The sequence below is a fragment of the Aplysia californica genome, unplaced genomic scaffold (genome assembly GCF_000002075.1).
Source record: "Aplysia californica isolate F4 #8 unplaced genomic scaffold, AplCal3.0 scaffold00921, whole genome shotgun sequence".
In the NCBI taxonomy this organism is placed as follows: Eukaryota; Metazoa; Mollusca; class Gastropoda; order Aplysiida; family Aplysiidae; genus Aplysia; species Aplysia californica.
Window position 1 is genome coordinate 166,501 of NW_004798191.1, and position 23,300 is coordinate 189,800.

The 23,300-nt window shown below is 38.4% G+C and overlaps 1 protein-coding gene across 1 annotated transcript in view; it reads left to right on the top strand.

Moving 5' to 3' along the window:
* Positions 1-319: 319 nt before the first annotated feature.
* LOC101858448 (WD repeat-containing protein 35) overlaps positions 320-23,300 on the top strand; it is a gene marked incomplete in the record, with an annotated part of 32,582 nt that continues 9,601 nt past the window's right edge. The window contains 23 exon segments of the mRNA XM_035972952.1: positions 320-434; positions 2,661-2,778; positions 3,612-3,686; positions 4,443-4,535; positions 5,214-5,315; positions 5,821-5,900; positions 6,834-6,914; positions 7,796-7,961; positions 8,611-8,756; positions 9,847-9,972; positions 10,899-10,991; positions 14,186-14,278; positions 14,659-14,855; positions 15,388-15,463; positions 16,730-16,783; positions 17,322-17,431; positions 18,274-18,415; positions 19,121-19,189; positions 19,826-19,954; positions 21,284-21,372; positions 21,784-21,897; positions 21,900-22,137; positions 22,579-22,664. Of these exon segments, the coding sequence (XP_035828845.1) occupies positions 411-434; positions 2,661-2,778; positions 3,612-3,686; positions 4,443-4,535; positions 5,214-5,315; positions 5,821-5,900; positions 6,834-6,914; positions 7,796-7,961; positions 8,611-8,756; positions 9,847-9,972; positions 10,899-10,991; positions 14,186-14,278; positions 14,659-14,855; positions 15,388-15,463; positions 16,730-16,783; positions 17,322-17,431; positions 18,274-18,415; positions 19,121-19,189; positions 19,826-19,954; positions 21,284-21,372; positions 21,784-21,897; positions 21,900-22,137; positions 22,579-22,664 (2,501 nt within the window).

The following is a 23,300-nucleotide window of genomic DNA, read 5'->3' on the forward strand; positions in this document are numbered from 1 at the left end:
TATTAAAATAATCAAATAAATAAATAAATAAATCTATATTTATATTGATCCCAGAAGGGCAACTTGGTTTACAATGACAAACATATATACTTATATAAGTACATAATTGTAAATGCATACATACATAAATACATACACATACATAAATGCAGAATACTACATCAATAAATAACAATTTCACAACCATGCCATTGCTGGTTAATGGTGAATGAAGTAAATTAAAGTTTTATTAAAACTGCGAGCAGAGATTTTCACGGCACACCGGAACAGCACTCTCTCGTCTCGCCAACGAACAACGAGCGAGAAATTCCGAGAGTGTTGTGGAATCAAATTGTTTACCTGTGATACCGGAATGAAAGAGACATTCTTCTGATTGTTTTCACGAATGCACACGCTTAGAGCAACCAAGCATGTTTGTTTATTTGAGTAAAAAGGTGAGAGAGTTGTATTATTTTTGAAAGATAGTTTGTGATGTCATTCATTAGAAATTTTGTTGTGGACTAACAGTGATTTGTCGCCGGCAACTTTACCGACGTGCTAACAGATGCATGGTTGTAGCCTAGATCTAGATCTCGCTAGATCTAGAATCTAGATCTAGATATTAGATCTACACGTAGAATCTAGATATCTAGATCTAATTAAATTTGGTATTAACTGTTAGGTTAATACGTGATATTACCTTTAGCTCATTGTGGTTGATCGGTCCTGGTAACAGATATTTCGACACTATTAAACAGCTGCATTGTTTAGTCCTTTTCTACATTTACAATGGCAATATATGAAGTTTTAAATGCTAGATTCTAGATCTAAATCTCTAGATTCTTTATCTAGAATTTAGAACAAGGCTGGCCAAGATCTATAGACTTCAGAGACTGGAGGCCAAGAAAGTGAAAGGTTAAATAAGAATTCACAAACACCTGTGGCTGTTTGACTGTGTAAAAACTTAACCATTCTTATCAAAATCAAAGATGAAACGGTACTAAATCAACTAGATCTAGATCTAGATCTAGATCTAATTAATATTTTTTTATAACGCTGAACCCCATGAAATTGATTATCTAAACATTATGAGCATCTGCTCATCATTGGCTTCACGATCACCCATTCTCGGACACTACAAACTACAACGGTATGGCTGTAAGATTAGGTCCAAAATAAGAAAAATTGCTAATTTACTTAGGCAGCCCTTCATTTCCCAAGGACGCAACATCAGAGATCTGATCGAACCCCCAAACCCACAGCCTTACAATTACGACTATCTACTTACTTTCTCATAGTTTTTCATGTCTTGTCTGTGATAGAAGCTTTCTTTTTGTTTTCTGCCAAAGAGGTTTTTTATTTAATATTAGTAGAGCTCATGGCTGTGACATTGCTCACATTTATAAACAAACTGGGGCTGCTTGTGGCTTGTGCCCATTCCAGGGGGCTGAGTGGCCATGTATAATATAAGAGTAGAATAGAGACAGCGGCGTCATGCTTCGCGTCTTTCGCAATGCCTAGGTCTTCATAGAATGTGACGCATCGAGCTCACAGCGAACATTATCATTTTGTGACTTACTGACTGTGTTTTCTATTCTTAAAAGGATACTTCTATACACTTATAAAATGGATTACTTTAGGTACATCATGTTGGCTACATTCTCATTTTAATGATCTACTGATGCTGGAAGATGAGATTGTATTCGTCAATTTTTGACGTCATGTTCTACATCTTTGTGGATATCTGTCCCCGATCAGTTGTTCTTGATGGTGTAACATCATCTCGCAGAAAGTCAATTATGATTCCATTATATCATTTGACTGATGTGGCTGTCTCCTGGCAACACTGCAAGCAAAAAATCACTGGCGTAATACAGTTAGTGTTTACTTTAGGGCTCTTCATGAAGGGTGTTAAGAAGACTGGGTTCATTTATTCAATATAATTCATGATTGTCTAATAATGAGCAATTTATAGGCTAGGATACTGTAAATCTTTCACTGTACTGGTCTTGTTTGTGCACACAAAGGGCAGCATTTAATATACCGCACAAATTTAAGAAACTTTATTACTGGATCAAGAATTTTTATTTTTTTAAAAGATTTTTTGGTCACAGGCCCTTTGAAGTGCCATGCAAAGTTACTTGCACTTTGGTAGATGAGCTAGAATCGTTTTTCATACCTCAAGGAAATAAATAAGATGCTTCACACTTATAGGTGAAAGTTTTGAAATAATAACAGGTCTGTTATAATTAAAGAATATGGCATCAATAGAAAATCTACAAAATTAACCCTAGTGTCAATTTTTGGCCAATATCTCCATTTGTGGATTGCAAGAAGTAACTAAAGTTGTCAGCATACCTCACATAATTTTACTAGTACTAACAACTCACATACATACGACAGCTGCAATTTCTCTCTTTCTCATGTCAGTTTGTGCTTCAAAGAACAACACAAGAGTGCACCATAGTTATTTTTACAGTTCTTCACATTATAACTGTGTCAGTATTTCCAGTATATTGACAGTTGCCTGATAAAATCGTGAATTCCAAGATTTTTCGAAAATCGTTTGGAGATTGGGTTATTTGATTGGTCTGTAGAAAGAGTCACCTTTTTTTTAAATCGCCGAACTTAAACTACCTCTTATCTTAGGCCGCTAGTCTATACTTTACAATGTCTTTCAGATCGCCATCCCGAACAATATACGACTACAATGTGTGTCGTGGAACAGACAGCATGGCTATATTGCCTGCGGAGGGGAGGAGGGACTGCTCAAAGTCGTCAAATTGGAAAGTCAAACAGGTACGCTTTTTCACTCCAGATAATCTGTAATAGCCTTTCTTTCATTCATTCATTTTTATTCATTTAAATCTGTCAATGAAGTCTTTTTGAAAATGAAAAGTCATTAATCAATTAGTTCATATAGGGCCCAAATCATTTTTTTTTTAATCAATACTTTATACTCACAAGAAAGTAGTGCTATAATGCCATGTTTTTTGTTTGTTTTTTTGGTTGGGGTTGGGTTGTTGTTGTTGTTTGTTTGTTTTTTTTTTGGGGGGGTTGGTTGGTATCTAAGACATGTATGTTTGATGATGTCACAGTCTGCTTCAGACTGATTTAAAGAATTGCTAAACGTAAGGTGCTTTTTTTAGATCGGTGAAGTAGTATGATTTGAATGTGTACAGCAGTGCTATCCTTATGAGATCGGCAGTGTTGTCCACTTTTGAGAAACTGAATAGGTTTTTTTTTCTCTTCCTGATTTTGTAACTCTTTGATGTGACCAAGTGATTTTCTTTATTTTAAATTATGGGTTTGTGTAGTACGTTTCAATCGTTATTGGAGACGGACGTTAACTAGGAGGTCCCGCCCTTTAAATAACCTAATAGTGTTGATAGGGGCGTTAAACCCATACCATTTTCTTTCTTTTTTCTCAGTCGTTATCTCTTTATCTTGGTTTGTAGGACAGGGTTTTCTTTTAATTCTCTCACACCTTTATAATGTCACGCCATGATTAAGTATCATTTGGCTTGTTACTCTCCCTTTACATGAGAAAGATTTCTATTGGATTGTCTTTACAGATACTGGCAACTAACTGACCTTGTTACTTGAGTCATAACTTTGTATTTGTCACGCAGGAAAAGACGCAAAGGTCAAAGGTCTCGCTGCACCGAGTAACCTGTCTATGAACCAGTCTCTGGAAGGACACAGTGGTAAGAATTTTGTCTCATCAACAAAATGTTGTTCTAAGCAATTTTTGTACTTGTAAAAGTAAGATGTTAATATTGTTGCATTGGGGTTGGCTGCCATTGTTGTAATTAATTAAGTAGGCAAAAGTAAAGACTCTGTTTCTTGATGAAGAAGGTTGATTTATTTAACATGTAAGAAAATGACATGTGGTCTGTCCTCTCTGGCTTCACTGAAAAGACTGAATCATAATGAGCATGAGTACATGTGGTTAAAACAGGAAGGAGGAGTGAGTAAAGATCACTAAGATCAGACAATCTTTGTTGTGAGGGTAGATAAAATAAAAGTACAATTACAGGGACATAATTCAAATTAATCATGGTAATATAGGGACCAACAATCCAGGATTTATTTGTTGCCCTTCTATATATTGATAATAAGCAATCTAATAGTCTAACAGATATAACGAAATTGTATATTCTTATTGTATATTATTGGTATGTTATGTAAGCTTTTGTGCCTTACTGTGGGTGATTGGTGGGTGCTCTGGTGTGGTTTGCTCCTTCTTTCCCATCAAACATCTATCGTCTTTATCTCCCCTCCTTCTTTTTTTGTGTTTGTTACTCCTTTGTAACACCTCTAATCTTCGGCACTTATATGACCTTACTGTATTGCAAGTGCCATAAAACTCTTACTAAAACTAAACTTTCATGCCTTATTGTGTTGCAAGTGCTGTAAAACTCTTACTAAAACAGAACTAATGGTCCAACCTTGTTGTTCAGGGGCTGTGCAAGTGGTTGCCTGGAACGAGCATCACCAGAAGCTGACCACGAGTGACCAGTACGGGCTCATCATTGTGTGGATGCTCTACAAAGGTGAGCCATGGGTGTCGACACAAATATATGTATGCGTCAAGACGCAGTGGAATCAGGCGCAGGTCAATTTTGGGGCAAAAATACATGAAAACCCCTCTATAGCTTGTCCTCCTTACTCCCGAGTTTAGCTGCATTGTCAGTTCACTGATGTCATTTTTTTTCCTTATTGTGAATTTAATTGCCGAGAAGTGACTGTGTATTTTGTTTTTGTAATAGAAACGAAGATTGATTATTGCTTTATTCAAACGAATAATGTTTTGTGGTCTGTCATCATCATTGCCTTTCTCACCCTGGATCAGGATATAGGCCACGAACAAACACTTTCCACCTTTCCATATCCTGGGATAGTTGCTTGATGTCATTCCATATCTTCCCACTTTTCTGTACATCCGCTTTGTGACTCTTCTCCAGGTTTGTGGTCGGTAAATAAGCAAAAAGTGTTGGGTCAGCTTTATGTCTATTGGAAAAGTTAATTCATGTCTTCAGAATGAAACACAAATCTGCTTCTTCTTTTTTTTTTTTGGCAAGGAAAAATTTTGGCGCATTCAATATCCTGTCTTTCAGAATAAAATATTAAATCTGCTTTTTTTTTCCCATGTAAGAATTTTGATGCAATCAATCACCTTACATGGGGATTTCTTTTTTTTTAATATACATGTTTTTGATTTTGTTTTTCAGGCTCGTGGTACGAGGAGATGATCAACAACCGGAACAAGTCGGTGGTCAAAGGCATGAAGTGGACGTCGGATGGACAGAAGATCTGTATTGTCTACGAGGATGGTACGTTGGATGTGCAGAAAAAAAGTCATGTTTTTTGTGGGGTTTTTTCGGGGGGGGGGGGGGGGGGGGTTATTGTTTATTTTGTTTTTGTGTTTTAAAAAAGTATTTTTGGTGAAATGTTTACTTTGGTTAGCAAGTCCAGGATCAGTGTTGTATTCTCTTGCTCCGATATTATTGGCTGCAGTGGTTTGCATCTTCAGACTAAACTGTGCAGGGAGGTTTGTGGGTGATCTCATTTACTGCACATGCAGACTAGAGACCCGCATCTGTCTGTCAAATGGACAATCATTTTAATTCTTATATTTCACCTGCTCATATCCAGATGGGAGTCCTACATTCTACCGTTGAAGCGAGTTGTTGGGACTCTGTCTAGTTGGCTTTACGGTGGCCATAAAATTTCTTCTGCCAAGTCTTGTGTCGTGGATTTAACCAAACACGAGGTTTTAATGACACGTAGCTTCTAGTCATTTTCTAACCACAGTGTTTTACGGCTCTCTTTACACAGGTGCTGTTATCGTCGGTTCCCTGGATGGCAACAGGATCTGGGGGAAAGAGCTAAGAGGTCTGCAGTTGGCGTGTGTGGAGGTGAGTCACCTTGAAAGCACCGGATTCCTGTCGCAAAATAGGAAGTTGGTACAAATGGAAATCCTACAGAACTGGGGCATTTAACACTTACAGTACCGAAAGCTCATACAGTGAAAAAAAACAAAAAAACCCAAGTACTGCACCAGTTTAGAACAGTTAAGCCATTGTAGAAAAAAAATATATAATTTTAAAAATCCTTCGCTGCTTAAGAAACAGTTAAACGCTGTAAGAAAATTCACATAGGTTCATCAACCATTCAGCTATCAAACAGAGTGACTTCTTCTGGTATTTACTTCAGTTCGGTGACTCTGTGATTTGTTTAATTATGTTTAGCGTGCCTGGTTGAGTCGGTGACTAAAGTCGCCGGCGGTAATGAGCGCATACTACCGGCCTGGTGACAAAAGTCACCAACAGTACTGAAGGTGTTAACAGTGATGATATTTAGGGCTTGAAAAGGAAGATTTTTCAACAGCTGTGGCAGAAACTCCCAAAAGTTGGATATTGGATAACATAATGTTAAACACTTTTAGTCACACAAACAGCAGTACAAAATACCACGTCTGGTCACCCAGCCAGGAGAGTGACTGCAACAGACTTCTCGGGCCTGGCACAGAACTGCGCTAGATGACCGAAACGGATAATTTTCACTGTAGCATTATTGCGCCAAGTGACCGCAAAGTGTTGTTTGGTGGATGTTTGACATAATAAATGTGGTAGCAGAGTGTGGTTCGTTCTTCTTCCTTAAATCAACAGGAAGTTTTTTTTATTATTGTTACAATACAAACAAAAGGGGGATCATCCTGATCCTACATATTCATTACATCAGCAGAACATTTCGCATTAAAATGTTTCATAAAATAATATTAATAATAATGAGGTGAGTTTATCTATTAACAAAAATTTTGCTGAAACAAAAATTTTATCTGTCCACAGTGGTCTCCGGATGCTAAGAAGATTCTTTTCGGCATCGCCAATGGAGAGGTCCAGGTTTTCGACAGTGTGGGAAATTTCATTGTAAGTTGTCTATTTAACTGCCTCCTTCCTCCTCCTATGTTCTATGATTTTCCTTGTACTTTTAAAACTTTAATAATGTTAACATTTAACTATGTGTTCTTTATTAGCACGCTTGTCAGCTGTTGTGTATTTCCCAGGATTTTGATTTGGTTAAAGGGAGGGAATTTGACAGTTATGAATAAAATTAATGAAGCTTGATAGTTTCATTTCTGCACTAAATGACTGTTTGTTGCTCCAATATTCTTAGATGTCGATACTAAAATGAATAAAGCTTGATAGTATCATTTCTGTTCTCAAATCTTTTTGTTTATTTGTAGAGTAAGCTCAAAGATTTACTGCCTGTCCAGTCTCTGGTAGGTTTTAATTCTTTTCTTTCCCTCTGTCGTTTCTCTCTATCTGTCTGTCTTAGTCTTTCTCTGCACAAGTAAATGACTGTTTGTTGCACCAATATTCTTTGATCTCTCTATTGTCAAATGAATAAAGCTTGATATCTTTTTTCATTTCTGTTCTCAAATCTCTTCAAAGGTTTACTGTTTGTTCAGCCACTGGTTGGTATTAATTGTTTTCTTTTGCTCTGTCTGCAAATTGACTTTTTAATTGTTGCACCAATATTCTTAGATCTCTATACTAAAGTGAATAAAGCTTGATATTTTCATTTCTTTTTAGTTTTAGTAGAGGTTTTACGGCACTCGCAACTGCATAAGGTCATATGAGCGCCAGAAGATTTGAGGTGTTGCAAGAGAGTAACAAACATAAAAAAGAAGAAAGGGAGATAACGACGATAGATGTTTGATAGGAAAGAAGGAGCAAACCACACTAGAGCACCCGCCAACCACCCACGTTTCATTTCTGATCACAAATCTCTTTTGGTCTATTTCTAGAGCAAGCTCAAGGTGTACTGCCTGTCCAACGTGACTGGGGCTATTCTGATCGCAGGCCTCGAGTGGTACAACGGACTCAATGGCTACGTGGAACCGAACTGCCCCTCGCTGGCACTCTGCTTCGACAACGGACGCTGCCAGATCATGAAGAATGAGATTGACGAAGGTGAGACGGGTTTGCTGATATTTTACAAATTCCGTCTTTATCCTTTTCCTTTCCTTTCTTCATCCCCACATTGTTTGTTCTTTATTTCATCCCACATTCATCATCATCATCATCATCATCGTCATCATCATCATCATCATCATCATCATCATCATCTTCATCATCATCATCATCATCATCATCATCCAGTGCCAGATCTGCGACAGACATCGGCGATCATGGTTCTCCATTCATTCCTTTGCTCGGATGCTCTAAAAAAAAGCCACGTTTCCCTGATCTTTCCCTGTTGTTACCCATTTGTTTAGATTCCCTAAGTATGTTGTTCTGGGCCTACCCCTGCCTCGCTTGCCCTCAATTTTGCCAGTGAGAGCTAGATGTTCAAGACCCTTATGTCTATTCAGGTGTCCCCAAAACTGCATTTGTCGTTTCCTGATTGTATCCCACATTACTTGGTCTTATTTAACACTTTGCCGTCTCTTCTAACCGGTCGGCGATGTTTACCACCCAGTTTCTTTGGATTTCCACAAAATGCCTTTGCGTTGTGATGGCGGAGTGTTAATTCCGCGCTTGTTATTATGACCTTATTGTGTTGCAAATGCGGTAAAACTCTTACTAAAACTAAAACGACAACTCTCCCACATCCCCCCAGATCCCATCCTGATCGACACGGGTATGCAGATTGCCCAGGTGGCCTGGAACCACACGGGCTCCATCCTGGCCATCGCCGGCTCCCAGCATGCCCTGGGGCAGGACAAGGACGTCAACGTCGTGCAGTTCTACACGCCGTTTGGCGAGGTAACGAAATTATGATCTTCTCAATCGCATCTCACTTGAAGTCCGGTGTCTGTCATCGTATATATTGGGCCGTCCTGCTCAGCATATCTTTGGTCCGTACAGCTTCTCTTGTAGTGTCAATGGGCTTGGCATGAGATGATTAATGATATGTGTCGCACCGCGGTGGAATCAGGCGCTCGTCAATTTTTGGGGCATATGGAATTATTTTTTTCATCTCAAAGCCAGTTTATTTACCTTGCTTTTGGTGAAAAAGTGTCCATCTATCTTGAATAGAAGTTGAGATATCTACGATTGAAAGAGGTGGGGGTTGGCAGGTTTCAGATGTAAAATTAGCACAAAAAGATGATCGTCGTCGTCAAAGTTTGGTGTCTTCCATAGCTTGAGAGTTCAGGGAAACCGCAAGTTTACATTCTATGTGCCTTTAATCAACCGGTTTCAGTAAAACCCAAGCAGAAATGTGTTCTTGGATGGACATAAAGATGTTGAGACCAAAAAAACATTTGATAAAAATAGCCAGACGAATGATAATCTACACTAAGAGACTTGGTTTTTATTCTTTAACTAATATGTGAGGCAGCGTGGTGGAATCAGGCTCTCGTCAATTTTGAGGCATGTAGAGTTATTGGTACCATCTTAAAGCTTGTTCACTTGTCTTTATTTGTATGAAAAAAATATCCATTTATCTTGAATACAAGTCGAGATATTTGCAAATAAAGGAGGTGGGGGTCACCTGTTTTCAGAGGTAAAATTAGTAAGAAAATAGCCGCCAAAGATTAGTTATTTCCTTAGATTAAGAGTCCGTGGTAACTGAAAATTTACATTTTTTGGTGAATTTTATCAACGTTTTTCAGAAAAATCCACACAGAAATGAGTTTTTTAATGGGCATGAAAGGTGTTCAGCCAAAACACGAAAATTTGATAAGAATTCACAAACCAGCTGAAAAATGCAAGTTTCTTCACTTTGATTATTTTGACGAGAGCCTGATTCCACCACGCTGCCTCACATATTATTTATCACCAAACTAAATCTGAGCAGATAGACTTGTTTATTAATTACATTTTTTAATGCTATCTTCTTGATCATCTCCAGCACATGCGCACACTGAAGGTTCCGGGCAAGGAGATGTTCTCGTGCTCCTGGGAGGGAGGCAGTCTGCGCATCGCTCTAGCTGTGGACAGCTTCATCTACTTCGCCAACATCAGGCTGGACTACAAGGTATGGGAATAAAATGACTTGAAGCTCAAAGTGAAAAAGTTACCTTTTTTATGATTCCCTAATTGAAAATTGTTATGTGCCCCATCAGCACATAATTTAAGAATAATGATGATAGTGGTAATGATAATAATGATAATGATAGTAATAATAATGATAATAATAATTATAATAATTAAAATAATGATAATTAAAAATTCAATTACTTTGCCAACATTAGCCTGGACTGCAAGGTATGGGTGAGAATGGCTCAAAGCTCACGATAAAAAGTTCAGTCATTTATCATGTGTAATTGAAAATGTTTTGTGCCCCATCAGCACATAATTTAAGAATAATGATGATAATAGTGATAACGATAATAATGCTAGTAATGATAATAATAATTATTATAATTTTAATAATAATGAAAATAATAATAATAATAAAGACAGTAATAATTATTATGATAATGATGATGATGATAATAATAATAATAATAACAATAGTGACAGTAATAATGATAATAGTAATAGTAATAATAATGATGATGATGATAATAATAATTGTATTTACATAGCACATATCCACGCTCAACAGCAAGCTCTCTTTGCTTTACAACTGTCATTACTCCAGCAGGCCCTAGAGCACTCAGAAACATTCTCGATCATATGTTTTTTGTATATGTGGGAAGCTTGCCAACAAAATGAGTTACTTCTCAGATTCAAGCCTTACGGAAATGGATAAATCTCGCTTACAGGTGAAGTTTTTACAATTTATAAGTATGAAATAAAGAAAGAAAGGTTATAATTAAAGAATATGGCATCAGTAGAAATTGTATAAATTTGATCCTAGTGTTGATTTTTGGCCAATATTTCTATTTGTGGATTGCGAGAAGTAACTCATTTTGTCAGTACGTCTCACATACGTGCGTGTGTTGTTCCATTCTTCAGTGGGGCTACTGCTCCAACACAGTGGTGTATTCCTTCACCAAGCCCGACCGGCCTGAGCACTGTGTCATCTTCTGGGACACCAAGAACAATGAGGTAACTTTTGGCTGTTGTTGTGGTTTTTGTTGTTGTTGGTGGTGGTGGTGGTGGTTGTTGTTGTTGGTGGTGGAGGTGGTTGTTGTTGTTCTAGTTGTTGGTGTTGTTGTTGTTGTTCCGTGATGTCAGGGAGTCAGTTCAAGGTGCTTGGCTCTACTTCGGATGTGACACAGATTTCACCATTAGACACATCTTAACAGAATATCCGGACTTACGAGAGACCCGAAGGAAGTCATTTAAATGTACCAAATTGAAGGATCTGTTCTCTGTTCGTTGATCCCAACAGAATTCTCAATTTCATAAACGCCAGTGGCCTATACAAAAAAAAATGTAACGTACTGCTATTTTGATATTATTTTTAATTTTTTAGATTTCGATTTTTATCATGAATTTTTAACATTTTAATCTGATCATTGACCAAATTGAGGCTGTGCTAAGACCTTTCGTGAAAGCAACCAACTTGTGTTTCGTGCGCTCATAGGACCGTATGTAGTGAGAGCGCTGTAAAACTCTAACTGAAATAAACTTATTCTTCATTCCCAGAGGGGGGACATTTCTCGTTCAAGCGCCGTAGAATTGTAAATGGGCTGACTTATGTCACGCTCATAACTGTGCCTGATCTACAACAGGGAACTGCTGCTTTTTCTTTCCCAATCCTTACTATTGTCATTTTCCTCTACTTCTTTTGTATTTTTGTCACTCTCTTGTGACCTGCTATTTCGGAGTGCCTTGATAGTCAAAGCAGACCTTGTGCTGTTGAAGCTAGAGAGGTGAGCAGACAAAGTCTGATTCCCTGTAAAGACTTCTCTGTTGACACCCACCCCTTGGCGCTCATATGACCTTATGCAGTTGCGAGCACCGTAAAACTCTCTATTATATTTTTTTTTTTAACTTGTTCTTTAGATGAAAGAAATACAAAGTCTCGTCCCCTTTGACGTACTGGCAATATTCAGCAACTTTTTGAGTTTTTATTTCTTTACCTTTTCTCCTTTTGGCACCTACGAGAATTTCAGGCATCAACCAAAGGTTATAATGTCCTTTTTTCCATATTAGCAGGCTGCTTTCAACTGATATTATCTCTGATATAAGGCTATTTGCTGGTCAAATTTATGGAACCCCCACGAATTGCTAAAGCCTCAAGTCAATGATTTAGATAGGTTGATACCAATGGCTGGAACAAAGCAACAGGAACTTTTTTAATAACATCATGGTATGGTTGCTACGGGGTTCCGACATACTTCTGCCATTTTGATTGTTTTGACAAACACTGAAAATCAATTTCTCTACTCGTTTTTTTAATATCATCAATCAATTCCTACTTTGCTGGAGCAATCTTCTAAACTGAGTGGCAAGATATTTTGACAATCTTTTAAAGAGGAAGTTTTTTATCTTCTTTTCTTCTTCCTGTTACATACGATACTCTGTCACCTACCGTATAGCTTTTTACCAACCCTGTACTCAGGCATACAAAAAAACACACACATGATATAATGAAAGAAAATGTTATCTCGATGACAGAGAAGTGAATTTAATTATGATATAATCAAACTTTGGCTGCAATTGTCAGGAAAGAGGTGCCACTTCTGTGCCATTTTGGCTCCCACGAGATTCCCTAAGGCCTTTGCAGGTACACCGTGATCTTGTTCGCAAATTGGTTCGTTTTAGCAGGTTTACGCTTGTTCTCGTTTTTTTTTTTTAATTTGTAAATGCTTGATCTATTTTTGATCCTGTAAGTCTAGGCTTTCTTTTGTTGTTTTGTATTAACTTGACCCTCATTTGATGCAGGGAGATGATTGTTTTGTTTGTTCTCGTCACCTGTTCTTTTGATCCCTATTAGAACTTTGTCAGAAAGTTATGGGCTTTATTTGTTTATCAGGACCTCTTCTTTCTTTCTCTCTGATCCCATTAATTTTTTCCCCAGAATTTGGATTTCCTTATTTTCACTTTGAAATTTTACTGTACATAATTTTTATAATTGTTTGAGATGGCTTTATCATCTGATTAATTGGTCTGCTTTAATAATATACTAGCTGGGCCCCCTTTCGTTGAAAGGAATGATCGGTGCTTTAATATCAACTAAAAAGTCATTGGCCTACTATATTTACACTCTACTGGAATGGGGAAATAAATCTTGAGAGATGCAAACAATTATAAGGTCTAGATCTATACTCTCAAAACAAAATGCGCCTCGCGAAATATCACTTCCGGATTTTCTAAAATTGCAGAGACAGAAGCGTCGGCCTACAAAAGCGATCGGCGAAATAAAGAAATTTAGCTTTTTGCAGGAAAACTGTCTCAAAACTGAAAAAACCAAAGGCGTCATGCTCTGGAGAATATTTTAAAGAATCTTTTGGCGAAGACCGCATGTCGATCGATGCAGCCATTAAAAAGCCTTTTGAATAGCAACATTCGGCCACCACAAATAGATAATAGAAGATAGGCCCAGAATCTTGAATAAGATTTCCATCCTATTTTATTTAATTTGCTCAATAAAGTTTATCTTGTAGCCTTTACAGCCTTCAGTGAGAAGTTAACGCCACAAAATATGTAAATACTTTTTCAAAATTTCAGCGGAGTTTAACTTTTTTTGGGGGGGGGGGGTTAAAGCTCACAAACAATTTACGTAAAGAAGGCCTGTGGGTGGTTGGCGGGTGCTCTGGTGTGGTTTGCTTCTTCTTTCCTATCAAACATCTATCGTCCTTATCTCCCCTCCTTCTTTTTTATGTTTGTTACTCTCTTGTAACACCTCTAATCTTCTGGCACTCATATGACTTTATACAGTTGCGAGCGCCGTAAAACCTCTACTAAAACATAAAACGAAGAGGGCCCCAAAAAAATTGCTGCAATGCCCTTTTTGTTCATGAGATCTCCTGTTGATAGCATCGACATCTTGCTGAATACGGTGTCCCTATGGAAGATTCTAATTTTAAATAAAGCAAAGTAAGGGTTTCTCTTCCTTTTTTTTTTTTTTATTATGGAAAGTTTTTCTGTATTTTACACACTTAGGTCATTTTATTTCGGAGAGAGGAGATTCCCTTTCCTTTTTTTTTTTTTTTTTTTACAAATGTTACTTTCTTGTAACACCTCCTATCTTCGACACTTATATGACCTAATTGTGTTGCAAGTGCCGTAAAACCCTTACTGTTAAAAATAAAAATATTTTCACTTGGATATTTTTTTTTTGGTCTCCCCAGAAATATGTGAAATATGTGAAAAATCTCATCAGTATCACCGCCTGTGGTGATTATTGTTGCCTAGCAACCCGCGGCGATGAACCCACCAATCAGGTAAGAGAACATGATTTCCTTACACACTACAAACTTCAACACCCTCACCCACCACCATCCATCGCCCACCATGAACCTCCAACTCACCTGGCCCAATTAATCACGATTTCCCAACCTGCTATGAACCTCAATACCCTCACCCACCATCCATCACCCACCATGAACCTCCAACCCACCTGGCCCAATTAATCATGATTTCCCAACCTGCTATGAACCTCAATACCCTCACCCACCATCCATCACCCACCATGAACCTCCAACCCACCTGGCCACCATTAATCACGATTTCCCAACCTGCTATGAACCTCAATACCCTCAACCACCATCCATCACCCACCACTACACACATTCATATATGCGTACATACGTCTTCCCTCCAGTTTGTCCTAGTCCTCTGCAACTCGATTGGGACGCCGCTAGACTCTAAGTACATTGAGATGGAGCCCGTGTACCTGTGCATGACCCGAACCCAGATCATCTGCGCCACCAAGGAGGCTGTCTACTGCTGGCAGTTCAAGAACCCCAAGAAACTGGCCACGCTGGAGATGGCTTCAAAGAGAAAGGCCGGATCAGAGAAGTGAGTTTTTTTGGGGGGTTTGTGTGTGTGTTGGGGGGGGGGGGGCGGTATATGTTTTGTTTTTGTTGCATTGAGAAGTGGGTTTTATTCTTTTGTGTGTGGGGGTGAGGGAGGGGGGTTCTATGTTTTGTGTTGTTGCACTGAGAAGTGGGGTTTTTCTTTTTTGTGTGGGGGGGGGGGTTGGGGGGGGGAGGTTTTTTTTGATTTGTTGCCCAGAGAAGTGGGGGATTTTGTGTGTTATTTTGTATGTGTGTTTTTTTCTGTGGTTTTTATCTGTTTTGTTGCACTGTATGCTTCCCAGGAAGTTGAGATTATTGTTTCAGAATGCTATCAGGTCTGCTGAGGTAATATATACATTGTTATGCGCACAGAGCTTGCTGTTGAGCGGTTTATGATGCTCAAAACTTGTTTGACAAAATTGGCTGCATACGAAGGAAAAACAGCCTTCTGTGTACAAAAAAAAAGTGAAATAAGGTCAATTAAAAATTTGGTCCTTATAAAGTAATGGAGTATCGTTTATGTTTTGTTTCAGACTGGTGCACATCGATGATATTCCGTCGGGCTCCACCACCGGCCAGGAGGAGATTGACTTCAGCAAGGCCTACGCTGTACGTTGAGCTTTTTTTACTGTATATGTGAGACATCGTGGTGAAAGCAGGTGCTCGTTAAAATAATGAAATCGAAGAAATCGGCATTTCTTACTTTATATGTTGGGCGTCATGGGGGAAATCAGGCACTTGTCAAAAAAAGGAATCAAAGAAATCTGAATTTTTTGGGCCGATGGACAATTTGTGAGGCATCGTGGTGAAATCAGGCTCCCGTCAAAATAATTAAATCAAAGAAGCTGACATTTTTATGTCCGTTTGGCAATTTTTATCGAATTTTCTTTTATTTTGGCTCAACACCTTTTTTTATATCAATTTAGAAACACATTTTTGTTTGGATTTTTCTGAAAAAGATTGATTAAAGGCACAAAAAATATTAATTTTCAGTTTCCAAGGACTCTCAGGCTATGGAAGTCACCAAATTTTGGCAGTTATTTTCTCTTTAATTTTACATCTGAAATCGGGCGATCCTAACCTCCTTCATTCGCAAATATCTCGACTTCTATTCAACATAGATGGATATTTTTTTCACCAAAAGGAAGGCAAATGAACAGGCTTTAAGATGATACCAATAACCCCAAATGCCTGAAAATTGACGAGCGCCTGATTCCACCGGGTCGTGACACATTTATAACTCTCACCTTCCCACTCTTCATTCTGAACTCTGTGTGTGCACTAAAGATAATGTACAGTGGAGTGGGCTTAAACGGAAGTCTATTTTCTTATATCTGGGGTATAATTTAATATTATTTTTTCTTATGTCTAGAGTAGGCCTATGTACAATTTAGTAATAATTTTTGCTTATATCTGAGGTACAATTTAATTATTTTTTTATTTCTAGGATACAATTTAATATAATTTTTTTCTTATATCTGGGGTACAATTTAATATTATTTTTTTCTTTTATCTGGGGCACAATTTAATATTATTTTTTTCTTTTATCTGGGGTACAATTTAATATTATTTTTTTCTTATATCTGGGGTACAATTTAATATTATTTTTTTCTTTTATCTGGGGCACAATTTAATATTATTTTTTTCTTTTATTTGGGGTACAATTTAATATTATTTTTTTCTTATATCTGGGGTACAATTTAATATTATTTTGTCTTTTATCAGGGGAGCAATTGAATATAATTTTTTGCTTTATCTGGCATACAATTTAATATTAATTTGTCTTATATCTGGGGTACAATTGAATTTTATTTTTGCCTTATATCTGGAGTTTTGTCCTATATTGAACAATTTTTCTGATCTTTTCCCCTGCAGGACACGGAGGACCCAATCTGCTGTATCTGTGCCTCCGACAAGACCCTGATGGTGGTGAGTGCCACTTGACTGTGTCTTTTAAAAATTTTCTTTTAATTTGTAATTTTTTAATTTAAAAAAAAATTATTTTTTTGGGGGGGGGAGGAGATGATATAGGATCCTCATCATCATCTCTAGGAGGGGGGAGGGTTTCCAGTTTTACTGCTGTGTGCGTATCTGTTCCGGGCTTAACGGGGTTGTTTCACATAAAACCACCGCCATAGCAAGCTGGTGGGATCTCATTTTGTCACTTTTCAAATGCTTATTCTTTTGTTTCTTCTTTTCATGGTGGCGTCGGTAGCCTAGTGGTTAGGCTACCGGACTCGTAATTGTGAGATTGCGGGTTCGGGGGTTGGAGCCTCGGCTTGGTCGAACATTGTGTCCCTGGGAAAGGCACTTTACATGAATTTCCCACTTGGCTCGGTCCTTTCGGAGATGGACGTTAAACTCGGAGTTCCCGCCTCTTAAATAACGTAATAGTGTTGATGTTGGAGTTTCAACATTTCACTTTCTTTCCATCATTTTTCTCCGCACTGTTTACTTGTCCTGTCAGGGTCGAGAGTCAGGAACTCTGATTCGCTACTCGCTGCCGATGGTGGCCTTGACCCACAAGTACACGCTTTCCTGCCGGCCCCATCAGCTCAGCCTCAACTGCAACTCAAGGTCAGTATGTATACTGAGGCATCGTGGTGAAATCAGGGGCTCGTCAAAACAATGAAGTTGAAGAAACAGACATTTATTTATTCGCTATTCTTGGCCTGGAGTAATAATAATAAATAGCATTTATGCTGCGCTTTTCCATTTTCTAAAAAATGCTCAATGCGCTTTACATTAAAAAAGAGATCACATCTTAAAAATTAATTGGCGTGTGTACGTAAAACACAGTATTATGCATATATATATTATTTATATGTATAAAAGTCTGAGAGTAATGGCCAGATTCTGTCCCTGTTGTTTCATACTCAAATTAAGAATTAAGAGTCTCTCATAGCAGTCATCCTGTAGATACCATGATAAGAGATATGGGCACAACCTGTACTTTTTCATTATGGAAACTAAAACAGGGATTAACTAACTTAAATTTGAACATTGTGTAGGTGGTTGGCGGGTGCCCTGGTGTGCTTTGCCCCTTCTTTACTATCAAACATCTATCATCTTTTTCTCTCCTCCTCCTCTTTTTTTATTTGTTACTCACTTGTAACTCCTCTTATCTTTGGCACTTATATTATGATGAAATTGTTTTGTAAGTGCGTATAAAACGCTTATTAAAACAACACGTGGGTGGTTGGCGGGTGCTCTGGTGTGGTTTGCTTCTTATTTCCTATCAAACATCTATCATCCTTATCTTTCCTCTTCCTGCTTTTTGCATGTCACTCTCTTGTAACACCTCTAATCTTTGGCACTTATGTTATGAAGTAATTGTATTGTAAGTGCGTGTAAAATGCTTACTGAAACAAAACAAAGAATTGGTTCAATCCATTTTCTTTTTTTTTTTTTTTATGAAGCCGTGTGGCCATCATCGACATAGCGGGAGTCCTCTCCTTCTTTGACCTTGACACTCGAGTGACGGACGCAGACGGCAGAGAGGTTATCGGCGAGCACCTCGGATTCGAACGCAAAGATGTCTGGGACATGAAATGGGCAGAGGTATTTATTGGGTTGTCGACTACTCTTTGCTTTAACTCTTACAGTACTGCTGGCGACTTTAGTCTCCGAAGCAACCAGGCGTACCAAACATAATTAAACAAACAATGGACGCACTGCACTGAAGTAAGTACCAAAGGAAGTCACTCTATATGATAGCGGAATGGTTGATAAATTTTTATAACATGTTTCTTGGGCTGCCAAGGTTTTTTTCAATTTAAAAAAATCCTACCACGGCTTCAGCGTTCTAAACTGGGGCGGTAGTTGACGGTTTTTCATTATATGAGCCTGCGGTACTGTAAGTGTTAAAGAGAATGAAAAAATTTTATCTTCTCTGCCTCATCAATGCTACTCTGCTGGTCCTTCAACCTGTGGTGCGACTGATTTTTGAGTATGTGGCCATTTTTTGTAATGATTGATAATGATCATTAGAAGAAGAAGAAGAAAAGCAACAACAGTTATGATAATAAAAATAGTAATAATTGATAATAATAATAATAGTATTAATGAAGTTTATAAAGTTTACTAATATGTTGCTTCCTTTGTATGTTATAACATGTTGGGGTTTTTGTTTTGTTTTTTGGTTTTTTTCCATCTTTGCACCTGCCATTGTATCTACGATGAACCTGTGAAAAGAACAATTACAGTTTTGTGTAAATTTGTTTTTTGTTTTTTTTAATGTGGTCTTCGTCTTTTCTGTCTATCCAGGACAATCCGGAGTTGTTTGCCGTCATGGAGAAGACGAGGATGTACATTTTCCGTAACCTTGACCCTGAGGTTTGTGTGTTTGCGCCCCCCTCCCACACACACACACACACACACACACACACACACACACACACACACACACACACACACACACAAACACACACACACACACACACACAAACACACACACACACACACACACACACACAAACACACACACACACACACAAACACACACACACACACAAAAACACACACACACACACACACACACACACACAAACACACACACACACACACACACACACACACACACAAACACACACACACACACACAACAATGTCTGTTTTCACTCCCTGTCAGCGTTTTTAATCAAAGTTTTAGAGCATGCAGAGGTTTTTTTCAGTCTCTCTCCGAGTCAACAATTTTCTCCTTTTGACTACCGTTATGTCTTTCATTCATTTTGAGTAATAATTATAATAAAAATAATAATAATGAATATCAAAATAATAATAATAATAACAGCAATAGTAATAATAAAAATAATAATAATAGTGGTAATTATAATATTAATAATAATGATATTCATAATAATAATAAAAATGATAATGTAATAATAAGAATTGTAATAATAATGGAGTTCATAATAATAACCCTCCCCCTCCACCCTCCCCCTCCCCTCCTCGTGGTTCACCTCCCTCCAGGAACCCATCCAAAGCTCAGGCTACATCTGCCAGTTCAGCGACCTACAGATCAAATCTGTGCTGTTGGACGAGATCATGAAAGACCCGGAGAACCCCACCAAGGATGATGTGATGGAGATGGAGATTAAGGTGGGTGGGTGTGTCTGTGTGTGGGTGTGTGTCTGTGTGTGTGTTTGTGTGTGAGAGAGAGAGACACAGAGAGAGAGGGAGAGAGAGAGAGAAAGAGATCGTGAAAGACCCTGAGAATCCCACTAAGGATGATGTGATGGAGATGGAGATTAAGGTGTGTGTGTGGGTGTGTGTGTGTGTATATGTGTGTGTGTGTGAGAGAGAGAAAGAGAGAGAGAGAGAGATCATGAAAGACCCGGAGAACCCCACCAAGGATGATGTGATGGAGATGGAGATTAAGGTGTGTGGGTGTGTCTGTGTGTGAGAGAGAGAGATAGACTGAGATAGACACAGAGAGAGAGAGAGATCATGAAAGACCCAGAGAACCCTACGAAGGATGATGCGATGGAGATGGAGATTAAGGTGTGGGTATGTGTGTGTGTGCGTGTGAGAGAGAGAGAGAGAGAGATAGACTGAGATAGACACAGAGAGAGAGAGAGAGATCATGAAAGACCCAGAGAACCCTACGAAGGATGATGCGATGGAGATGGAGATTAAGGTGTGGGTATGTGTGTGTGTGCGTGTGAGAGAGAGAGAGAGAGAGATAGACTGAGATAGACACAGAGAGAGAGAGAGAGATCATGAAAGACCCAGAGAACCCTACGAAGGATGATGCGATGGAGATGGAGATTAAGGTGTGTGTTTTTGTGTGTGTGTGAGAGAGAGAGAGAGAGAGAGAGAACTTACTAAGGACGATGTGATGGAGATGGAGATTAAGATATGTGTGTGTAAAGTGGGAAATAGAAGTCACTGCGAGATATATCGCTCAGCAGAAGTTCTAGTGCTTTATTAGCGCGCCGTCTGTTTGTTGGTGGTACTTTATTAGCACCCTGTTTGTTTGTCTGTGGTGCTTAATTAGTATAGCATCCGTTTGTTTGTGGTATTTAATTAGAATAGCATCCGTTTGTTTGTGGTATTTAATTAGAATAGCATCCGTTTGTTTGTGGTATTTAATTAGAATAGCATCCGTTTGTTTGTGGTATTTAATTAGAATAGCATCCGTTTGTTTGTGGTACTTAATTAGTATAGCATCTGTTTGTTTGTGGTACTTGATTAGTATAGCATCCGTTTGTTTGTGGTACTTGATTAGTATAGCATCCGTTTGTTTGTGGTACTTAATTAGTAAAGCATCCGTTTGTTTGTGGTACTTGATTAGTGTAGCATCCGTTTGTGGTACTTGATTAGTATGGTGTCTGTATGTTTGTTTGTGGTACTTAATTAGTATGGTGTCTGTTTGTTTGAGGTACTTATTTGATAGAGCGTCTGTATGTTTATGGTCTGTCTTCACAGTCTCTGCGTGACACCAGGGATCTTCTGGAGAAAGTGGGCATTGCCGACGCACAACAGTTTGTGGAGGAGAACCCGCACCCTCGTTTGTGGTGAGTGCTGGTTGTTGGTCGTGGGGGGAGGGGGGTTGGGATGGGATTGGCTCGTGGTTGGGATGGGCTAAAAGTAGTGGTTGGGTTTGGTGGTAGGTGAGGTCAGATGGTAGGTATGATGAGATGGTGGGTGGGATTGGCTGGTGGGATCTGGTGATTGGTGGGATTGGGGTTGAATCTTTCATGCCCCAATCTCTTAACATACAATACATTAGTCAATGTATCTGTCTCTTTTTTAAATTCATTCATACATTTGTCCATCCATCCATCCATCCTTCCATCTGTTTATCTTACAATTCATCCAGCTGTCAATCTTTTCTTCAGTCCGTCCTTTTTTAACACTTTTTCATCTTTTCATTATTCATTCAGCCTTCTATTCCCTCATTTTCTCTCTCCCCCTTCCTCCACCAGGCGTCTGCTGGCCGAGTCTGCCCTGGAGCAGCTCAATCTCAAGGTTGCAGAGACAGCGTTTGTGCGCTGTAAGGATTACCAGGGCATTGAGTTTGTCAAGAGGCTGGGGAATCTTCAGGTACGTGTGTGTGTATGTGTGTGTGTGTGAGAGAGAGAGAGAGAGAGAGAGAGAGACAGCCTTTGTGCGCTGTAAGGATTACCAGGGCATTGAGTTTGTCAAGAGGCTGGGGAATCTTCAGGTACGTGTGTGTGTATGTGTGTGTGTGTGAGAGAGAGAGAGAGAGAGAGACAGCCTTTGTGCGCTGTAAGGATTACCAGGGCATTGAGTTTGTCAAGAGGCTGGGGAATCTTCAGGTACATGTATGTGTGTGTGTCTATGTGTGTGTGTGTGTGTTGTATTTCCCTGTACAGAATCACCTTTTTATTTATGTTTCCCAGTACAGAATTAACTTTATATTTTTTTCCCTGAGCAAAATTATTTATGTTTCCCTAAACAAAATGGACTTTTTATTTACGTGTCTGTGTGCAAAATAAACTTTTTATTTACATTTCCCTGTACAGAATGAACTTTTTATTTATTTTTCCGCAGGCTTCCTTATAGAAAATGAACTTTTTATTTCTGTTTCCGCAGGCTAAATATTATGTATGTTTCTTTATAGAAAATGGACTTTTTATTTATATTTCCCAATTCAAATGAATTTTTTTTGTACAGAAGAAACTTTGTATTTACATTTCCCTGTACAGAATGACCGTTGAACGGTTTATTTTCATTTTTTTCTCCGTGTGTGTGTTCAGAATGAGCAGATCAAACAAGCCGAGGTGGCCTCCTACTTCCGCCGCTTCGAGGACGCTGAGAAAGTCTACCTCACTATGGACCGCAGGTAGCCCACTCAGACACTTTCCTCCTCCTCTCCGGCTACTCTCCCGTCTTTCTCTTTGCTTCTCCTCGGCCTCACTCACTCTTCTTCCACTTTCTCATGTTTAGTTTTATTGTAAGAGTTTTACAGCGCTCGTAACTGCATAAGGTTGTATGAGTGCGTGAAACACAAGCTGGTTGCATTCACTACAGTTTTTTGCACGGCTTCATTTTGGTCAATGATCAGATTAAAGTGTAAAAACTTAGTGGTAAAAATCTCAAACTAAAAATGAAAATTTACGTATTATCAAAATAACAGTATATTGCATTTATATTTATTGAAATGGCCAAAAACCTTTATAAAATTGAGAATTCTGCTGGGATCAACGACGGTCTTGTAATTTAACACATTTAAAATACTTCCTCCGGGTCTCTCTTCTGTTCACCATACATGTTTTTGTTTTTATGTTCACTGAATTTATTTTTGTTTTTTTTATTTTCACTGTACGCATTTTTGTTTTTTATGTTCGCTGTACATGTTTTTGTTTTTCACCATACACCTTTTTGTTTTTGTGTTCACTGTAACAGTTTTGTTTTTGTGTTCACTGTAACAGTTTTGTTTTTGTGTTCACTGTAACAGTTTTGTTTTTGTGTTCACTGT